This window comes from Arachis ipaensis, chromosome B05 (assembly GCF_000816755.2).
Source record: "Arachis ipaensis cultivar K30076 chromosome B05, Araip1.1, whole genome shotgun sequence".
Classification (NCBI taxonomy): Eukaryota; Viridiplantae; Streptophyta; class Magnoliopsida; order Fabales; family Fabaceae; genus Arachis; species Arachis ipaensis.
In genome coordinates, this window is record NC_029789.2 from 136,739,626 (window position 1) to 136,748,191 (window position 8,566).

General features: G+C 41.4%; 1 protein-coding gene and 1 long non-coding RNA gene across 4 annotated transcripts in view; both read right to left on the minus strand.

Annotated features, from left to right (window-relative positions):
* LOC110262593 overlaps positions 276–8,566 on the minus strand; it is a 77,940-nt gene continuing 69,649 nt past the window's right edge. Inside the window, exons 4-5 of one of the 2 annotated variants that reach the window (XR_002347422.1) lie at positions 1,828–1,875; positions 276–287 (exon numbers count right to left, since the gene is read on the minus strand). This is a non-coding gene — a long non-coding RNA (uncharacterized LOC110262593). Of the gene's footprint in view, positions 288–1,673; positions 1,876–8,566 lie in introns of those variants that run through there. The other variant, XR_002347421.1, reaches the window with a different exon arrangement.
* Positions 1,674–8,566, minus strand: part of LOC107644360 (DNA mismatch repair protein MSH7-like) — an 11,231-nt gene continuing 4,338 nt past the window's right edge. The window contains exons 2-6 of one of the 2 annotated variants that reach the window (XM_021102948.1): positions 3,889–4,003; positions 3,114–3,806; positions 2,828–2,894; positions 2,359–2,454; positions 1,674–2,243 (exon numbers count right to left, since the gene is read on the minus strand). In XM_021102948.1, coding sequence (XP_020958607.1) covers positions 2,091–2,243; positions 2,359–2,454; positions 2,828–2,894; positions 3,114–3,337 — 540 coding nt within the window. In that variant the 5' untranslated portion in view covers positions 3,338–3,806; positions 3,889–4,003 and the 3' untranslated portion in view covers positions 1,674–2,090. Of the gene's footprint in view, positions 2,244–2,358; positions 2,455–2,827; positions 2,895–3,113; positions 4,004–8,566 lie in introns of both variants that reach the window. The other variant, XM_016348199.2, reaches the window with a different exon arrangement.

The window sequence follows — 8,566 nt, forward strand, 5'->3', positions numbered from 1 at the left end:
ATATGCAATTCAGCAAAATCCAACTCTTGATAACAACATCATTCGCTCTCTAAATTCAGCAACATCCAATATCTAGTTATAGCAATTTACAAACATACTACAACTTAGCATTTGCAAATAGAATTCAGCTATCCAAACAAAAGAACATGAGTATAAACTTTTTGAAAGGGAGATACATGTTGCATAAACGAAAAAATCATCCAACCATGATATAAAAAAAAAAGGTAAAAACCCCAATCTATAATAAAAGAACCATACAGTTAAAACTCCAATAGATGTTGTTAAACCTCCAACAAATCTGTCCCAAAAAATCAAATTTTTTATGCTAGAATTTCACATAATCAAGTTTAGACCCAAGTTCAATTAGGAAAAAAAACATACTTATCACTAACTTACCTTTTTGCGAAACTCCCAAACCACAAGGAAGAACATCAACTAAGGTATCCAAGAGCAATCAATCAAAGCACACAGAACCCACAAATGAAACATTCAGTTGATATTTATCAAAACGACCGGTGGTTCATCAAATTTTACGAATATCTCATACTACTTCCAGTACTAGTACCTGAAGTATCCAACATAACATACAACACAACAGATACCTCCAATCCCTAAAAAATCACCGGAAACACTATAACAACACCATATCCAAACCCTTTTTAAAAAACCCGAAGAGAAAATCAGAAGCAACATCTAAATACTTACCAATCAGTGAGATGAAGGGAGGTTTTCAGGCTGGAGCAGGGGCTGTCCAATGGCGTTCAGCAGAGCTGCACCAGGAGGCTTCAACGGCGCTGCCAACACCGGCATGCAGCAGCAGCGGCGCGCCCTCCGTGAGCAGGAGAACCTACTCGTTCGACAAACTTGGGTGGGAGCCCGTCACCGCGACCGAGATTGGGGAAGCTACAAGGGGACGGGAGAGTCGTACCGTTCTGGTACGTTGGACGGAGGCGTGGCGTCAAATGAAGTCAGAGACGACGTTTGCCCGAGGATCCTATTGTTCTGGTGTGGCCGTGGATGGTTTCAAAATCTGATGCGGTAAAATAGTAAAAGGAAAGGTAGGGTTTTGAGCAAGGTGAATTTTGGGATTCGGCTGAAGTGAAATGGGTTTTGAGATCCCGGCCCAAGAGCATTTGGCTGATTTTTTGCTAGAATCCTCTTAGTTCCCTAGCATTATTGATAGTTATATACAGGGTAGACTGAGCAGTTTTATGGTGGCACAGTTTTAGGTGATTAAGCACGGTAAGTATGAGTTTACTGGAGCAGTGGAGGGATTTCGACCTCAAAATAAAGAGCTGTGACATGGTCCAACTCCAAAGTGTTGGTGGACAAAAATACTTGTTTTAAAAAATAGTTGGATGAATCAAAGATTGTTAGACCCCTTTAACCATGAAATTTAGAAAATAAAAATGGATGAAATAATTTCTATTTGTAAAATTCTATAATAATCAAGACTCAAGTTATCAGAATGTACACAAGCAATTGCGTTAAGAATAATGAACATATATAGCCTGAATTCCTATGAAAACATTTTGTTCCATATATATATTCATATCATATGGATATAGTCCAGGTAGTGTCTACAGATTCAGAAGGTTAATCATATTGTGTACATATTAAAACCAGGTTCATTTTGAAATAAGAAAAACAAAATTACTAAAAATATCATAATATTTTCCAACCACAAGATGTTTATTACTATACAAAACCGTGCGAAATCAATTTCAAGTATTGCTGTAATAGATGTGTAGCTCCCAAGCCGAAGAAACACCCATATAAAATCCCATGAATATATCCCCACACAAGCAACAGAAGATCACATCTCACCATGTAATGAGAATTTTCTAAGCGCTTTCTGAGCTCCTTTGGACAGCCCTGAAAAAACATTATATTTTAACATGAAATAATGGACCTTTAGATTTGACATGTATTTGAGAATAGATTGTTGTTCACCTCTACTTTCATATCATATATACTTCCTTAGGCGACGCCTAAACACCAATGCCCAAAATTAAATTAGCTAAAAGTTTTACAAATGAGTTACAATTCATGAAACCTATACCCTAATTATAAAAATGAAAAATAGGTAATTAAGATGTCCCAAAACATGCTTGCATCAATAAAGCTCCCAGAGCAGAACATGATGCATCACCATCAATGGAGCCAACCCAAAATCGAAGCCGAGCACAATCAACAAAAGCAAATCCATACACAACTGAACCATCATCCAAGATGGTGCTACCCTGTAAAATTTCAATTTATCACCAGTTAACAATTCAAGGTACCAACAAATCTATCTATGCATTAGGTATACTTATAATAGCTTGCAAAAATTAATAACTCAGCAACAGTGCAAACCTCTTTTATTGCAAGCAGATGGTTGGCATCAGCCCCAATATTACCCTCCACAGTGGTTGATGGAGTGATGACCTGAACTAATTTTCTTTGAATAACCTGAAAATATGATGACAGTCAGAGTAATACCATGCAAAAAATGCAATCTAAATTTGCACGTTGTATAAGATAATTTGTTAGAACTCAAAAGCATTAAGGATAATGAATAAATAAAATGATATATAAAGATTTATCTTAATTCAGTTCAATATCATGTTATCTGCTGCAACATTAGGTAGGATCTTTCTGAAACAGTTTCCAACACATACGATAGACTAAGACACAGGAAATTCAAAATGTTTGAATGAAGATGAATTTATCCACGTTAGAGTAAAAAGCTATGATGAAAAAACTTTCTATGTACAACCAAAGAACAATGTCATCTACAAGAATTTAACAAAGCCAACACAACTGTAAGCATGGAAAAACTTACAGAGTTGGCTCCTCTAGCCTTTGCTTCTTCGGATGTCTCCAACTGCTCCACCCTTCCAACCTTGTATCTTCACAACGAAAGAAAAAACTCAAAACAGGGCATACTAAGTCCTCAATTCATTAGCTAGGAAATTGATATGCAACATGATTAGTAAGATCATATCATGCAATCTATCTGGAGTTAGCCATACTCATCTATGTGCTGCACGAAATCTCCACTTCAGATGTACATTACATTTAATCAAATCAACTTTCAAACAAAATCTCACTCTATCCTTAGTACTTACCCCCGAGCAACCAAGTTTTGAACAGCATCATCAATCCCACTTTCAGATATACCAACCTGAAGTAGCAAGTAATAACAACTCTCTTTAATCTTTAAGAGGTAAACAAGTAGGAAAGTAATAACCAAACGACTATACACGACAAAAGAGTTGATCTGTCGACATTTTCCCACACCACTTAATGTTATTTTCCAATCAAGCTCCTTATGGCCAATTTCAGCATCCATTTCATAGAGCTCATAAAACTCCCACTGTGATTGCCATTAATTATGGCAGACTACTATTAATTGAAGTTAATGAATACACAGTAAATCCTCAGAATTAAATGGTATTACGACATCAATAGTCAAAATACTTCATGGACTAACCACTTTAAAAAATAGCAGAACATCCATGTATTTACACTTGACACTCCAATACTGTTTCTGTGAAGCTGACATCTTTTTCGAAGCATCCGGAGGTATATAAAGTGTTGTCCTTCGTACAAAGGATCATTGGGCCTTCTTCCACTTGCATCCCTGATTCGAGAAGGATCAAGCCACTCAAACCTGCTAGCCACTTCTGCTTCCTTCTTAGTCAAGTTCAGTGATGGTGAATCCTCAAGAAATCTGACTCGTTTGCCAGAATCCATCAATGAACGAAACTTGGATTCGTCATCTCGACTTCACTTAGCATGAGAAGCAAGAGGCTGCATTCCTGGTGTTTCAGGCATAACAACATCATCATTAATTTCGATAGGCACTATGTTTAACTGATTTGCCTTTGCCTTGAGACTTACAGCAGTATTTTTCACCATAGGTTGAAAAGCTCCTTCATACTCCTGATGCTGTCCTTTACCGTTAGCACATAATGGTGAAGAAGACTTACACAAACTGTCATCTGATGACTGGCTCCTGCAAAAACATTAGCACACATAAGATCATTGTAGTGGCAAAATAACAAAAATAAAAATTAATTAAATTAAACAGCATTTTCATTTAGAAATTTCAGTTCCAGCAGTATTGTATGTTCGGTATTGTTTAATGGGCAGGTTTCGGGCCTTCTGGAAAGACGAAGTGGGTGGGACCCGGACCCGGGTAACCGGGGTCCGAGGTCGTTCTGGGTGCGGGATTCGTGGGCCGGATCCGTAACAGTTGCCCCGCAGCAGGAAAGTGAGCGAGGTCGGTTTCTTCCGCTGGCATGGGGTTCGGCTGTCGGTGGCCTTTCTTTTTGTCGGACGTTTTTTACCGAATCGGTATGTTGGTAGGTCGATGCATCGGGCCCTAGGATGGGCCAACCCGTAGGGTCTGTCAGACTCGTAGTTCGTGTTGTAGGAGACGTGACCTTTCCATTTCTCTGTGTTCACTTAGCTTCCCAATGCGCGCTGTCAGTTGGTTTTTAAGAGAGCATTTATTGCGGAGGAAAAAATGCTTGGGTTGCCTTCCAAATTTTCCCTTTCGCGTTTGTTGGTTATTAGGGGCATTTTTGGTTTTCCAACCCCTTTCAATCATTTTATGCTTTTTCTTCTTCCCTCGTTTATTTCATTTCGCTTAGTCTTCCTAGTTTTTACTTTGCAACTTTGCTTTCTTCTTTCCCTTGCTTTGGCGTGCTCTGCTTCTCTAGTCGTTGTGCTCCTATTTTTCGGGTTTCATCAGTGTGTTACTAGGTTGGTGTTCCTTCTCTGTTTCCTATGTGATTTGCGTTTTGTCTTCCTTTTGCATTTCTGTTTTGTATCTGTGTAGATTAGGATTGCATCTGGTGTATGATGGTGTTGCATGGTAGTTTTTGTTTTTCTTGGGGTAGTGAGTTTTATGAGGGGAGGAGCGCCACTGTGTAGTTGGTAGTGTGTAGTGATGTCTGTTTGGTTTCTTCCACCATTTTCTGCCGCGAGGTTTGGCTGACGGTGGTGCTCATCGCTGTTTTAGGTATGGCTCGTCGGAGGAGTGAGGGTATGAGGGCTCCGGTGGCCCCAGCGGGGGGTATCCCTTCCCTTTATTCTTGGGTTACTAGTGACGTGTGGGAGACGCCATCGCGGATGACGGAGGCGGACCTCCAGCAGCTCCGTGATCAGGGAGCTGTTTGTGGGGGCGGCGACGCCAAACGTCATTATGAGCTTTCTCTTCCTGGGGTTGATGAGAGGGTTTGTTATACCAACCTCGACTCGCCGACCGTTCCGGATTGGATGTGGGTGTACGAGGCGATGTTCACCCGACTCGGCGTTTGGCTCCCTTTTTTCCCTTTTGTTCAACAGCTGTTGAGTCAGTGCTCCGTGGCGCCGTCCCAACTGCATCCGAATAGCTGGGCGGCGATACGGTCTTTCGAGCTTGTGTGCGAGTTTCTGGAGCTCCCTGCTTCGGTGAATGTCTTCCTCTTCCTCTTTTTGTGTACCCTTGAAAGAACTGAAGATTGATGGTTTAGAAGTTATAGTAAACTCTCGTTGCAAGTATAGTTACTAAACCAAGCAATCAACCTTTTTTACAAACGTTTTGGTTGTCACAAGTAACAAACCCCTTTAAAATTGATAACCGAGTATTTAAACCTCGGGTCGTCTTCTCAAGGAACTGCAGGGAAGTATGTTCTTATTATTGGTTATGAAGATTGTAAATCGGGGTTGTGAAGATGAGAAACAAGTAATTTAAATTGCAATTAAAATAGGTAAAAGACTGTAAAATAAATAGATGACTGTAAAAACATACTTTTGGCAAGGTGTGAGAAATTGGAAGTCCTATCCTAGTTATCCTTATCAATGATGATAAAAATTGAACCTTAATTCCACTTAGTTAACCTTTGCTAGAGCAAGGGAAGGTCAAGTGACTAATTAGTTAGATCCTCAAATCCTAGTTAATCCCTAAGGAAAGATTGGGATTATTGAAGTTCAATTCAATTAGCAAAGATAACGATTATCAATCATGTTGAGTTTGATAACTCCTGAGTTACTGATTTCTTAACCAAGACCAAAAGGGAGAAGTAAATCTATTGGAATAAAAATGTCTTCAGATTGGAAGCAACAGTAATATAAATAAAAGAGAGCAATAATAAACTGAAATACCTCAAATAACATTAATTCAAAGAATAATCTGTAACATAGAAGAGTTCATAAAATAAATTGAAAAGATAAATAAAAAAGAATGTTGAACCTGATAAAAAGAGATAATCCTGAAAGCAAAAGAAATCCTAATTCTAAATCCTAAAAGAGAGAGGAGAGAACCTCTCCCTCAAAACTACATCTAATTCATGAATACTAACTAATTGGAGACTCTCCTCTGAATGGATGCATTTCCCCACTTCATAACCTCTGATCTGTGCTTTCTGGACTTGGATCTGGGCCAAAAAGGCTTTAGAAATCGCTGGGAGCGTTTTCTGTAATTTCTGGTGCGTGGCCTCTGTCACGCGTCCGCGTGGGTCACGCGGTCGCGTCATTTGGAGTTTTCCTTGTCACGCGGTCGCTTCAGTCATGCATCTGCGTCATATGCGTTTCTCTTAAGGCACGCGATCGCGTCAATCACGCGGTTGCGTCACTACTATTTTGCGCTGGCATGCAGCCGCGTCGTCCATGCGATCGCATCGCTTCCAGTTTCTTCAAAAACTCCATTTTGCGCTTTCCTTCCATTTTTGTATGTTTTCTTTCCATCCTTTAAGTCATTCCTGCCTTAGAAGATCTGAAACTACTCAACACACGAATCACAGCATCGAATGAAAATAAAGGGTAATTAAAATAATTATCTTTAAAGCATAAGAAACACGTTTTTCACATACATCACATAATAAGGAAGGGAAAGTAAAACCATGCAATTAACATGAATAAGTGAGTGAAGGATTGAATAAATCACTTAAATTAGGCACAAAATATATCATAAAATATGGGTTTATCAACCCTTCCGACTAAGGAAGGGAAGAACAAGAAGGGATATATGTCTTTTAGAGCTCAGCCCCATCGCCGGGTCTTTGGTTTGTATGAAGATTCTTTTCATGGGTTTAAGAGTGGGTATTTTAAGATCCGTCCTGCGAGGGGGCATCATCCATTCTGGCTGACGTTGGAGGGTGGGCGGCGGTTCCCTACATATTGGAATTTTGGGGCGGGGCCGTCCGTTCTTACTCGAGTAACGCAAGAGTTCTTGACTGCGGAGGATCGGGATGTCACCCTTATTCTGTGGCAGTTTTTTAGGGAGCGTCCTCTTAATCCCCGGGACGTGATGGGTGACCCGGTCGCTTGTCAGACCTAAGTTAGTGTGTGAACCTTTTTTTTTTTGGTTTCCGAGTTGGGTACTTAGGCTTTTTCCTTCTTTTGATTTCTTTTGCAGTTGAGATGGCTGGAGGTTTGATGACTCTTGTGAGGTTGAAGGCTCAATTGTCTCAGGGGACTCCTTCTGGTGGTACTTCCTCTACTCCGATGTCGCGACCTAGTGATGAAACGAGAGCTGTCTCTGAGGATCTCACGTTGACTAGAGGTGTGACCGAAGGGTCAGGTCGGGGTGTGGGGGTTGATAGTGATGTGGTTGAGGTGTCGCCAGAGGGTGCTTCACGTAAGCGAAAACGGTTAGAGGATGATGATAGTGAGAATTTGGCGGAAGGGGAGGATGCGGTTCCGTCGGTGATGGATCGTCGTTTCGACGCTCCGGCTTTCATTGATGAGTACCTTATGCCCGGCACGGAGGATTTTTTTCCCTGAATGTGATGTGACTTTTCAGGCTAAGTCCCTCTATCGTTCCCTTCTTCCTTCTGCTGTGATTGTCCGGAAGGCCGAGCCTGTAATGGCTCAGGTGGGCCTTTTGGACAAAAAACTCCGTCAGTCTCAGGCCGAGATGGCGAGGTTGAAGGGGTTGCTCGCAGATGCCGAGTCGGCGAGGGAGCGGGCAGTGAAGTCATCCGAAGAGTTTGGTGCTGAGATCCTTCGTCTTTCCGAGGTTGAGACTTCTCTTTTGTCTCAACTTGGGGAAGAACGGAGGAAAACTTCAGATGCTGAGTCCCGGGCAGCCGTGCTTTTGGCCAACGTCGGTTCGCTGAAGGATGAGGTGGCTGGTTTGAAAGCGGAGGTCGTGGTTTTAAAAGAGGAAAAAGATGTGTTGCTTGCCGACGTGAAGGAAGCTGTTGCTGCTACCGAGGAGACGATGAGGGCTCAAGCTTTGGTGTTGGCGCCTGGCGCGGACGTGTCTGTGATGGGAGCTTTCAAGACTGTCCGTGATGGCGAGATTGTTGACCTCGAGTAGTTGTGATTTATGACTTTTTATTTTGGATTGTATGTTTTTATGGTTTTTGGCCGTGTGGCCGTGTAATCTTGACTTGTGGTTTTGACTCTGAACTTCGTTTTATGCTACTTGGGCCATTCGGGCCTTTTTGTATATTCCGTTTTAAGCCCTTTTTTTTTTAATTTATTCGTTCCCTTTGTTTGGGGTTAGCGGACCGTCGCGAGGTCAATTTTTCGTGGATATCCGTATCTTGGACCCGGGGGGTGATCGGTCCCCCAGTTTTGGCCGTGT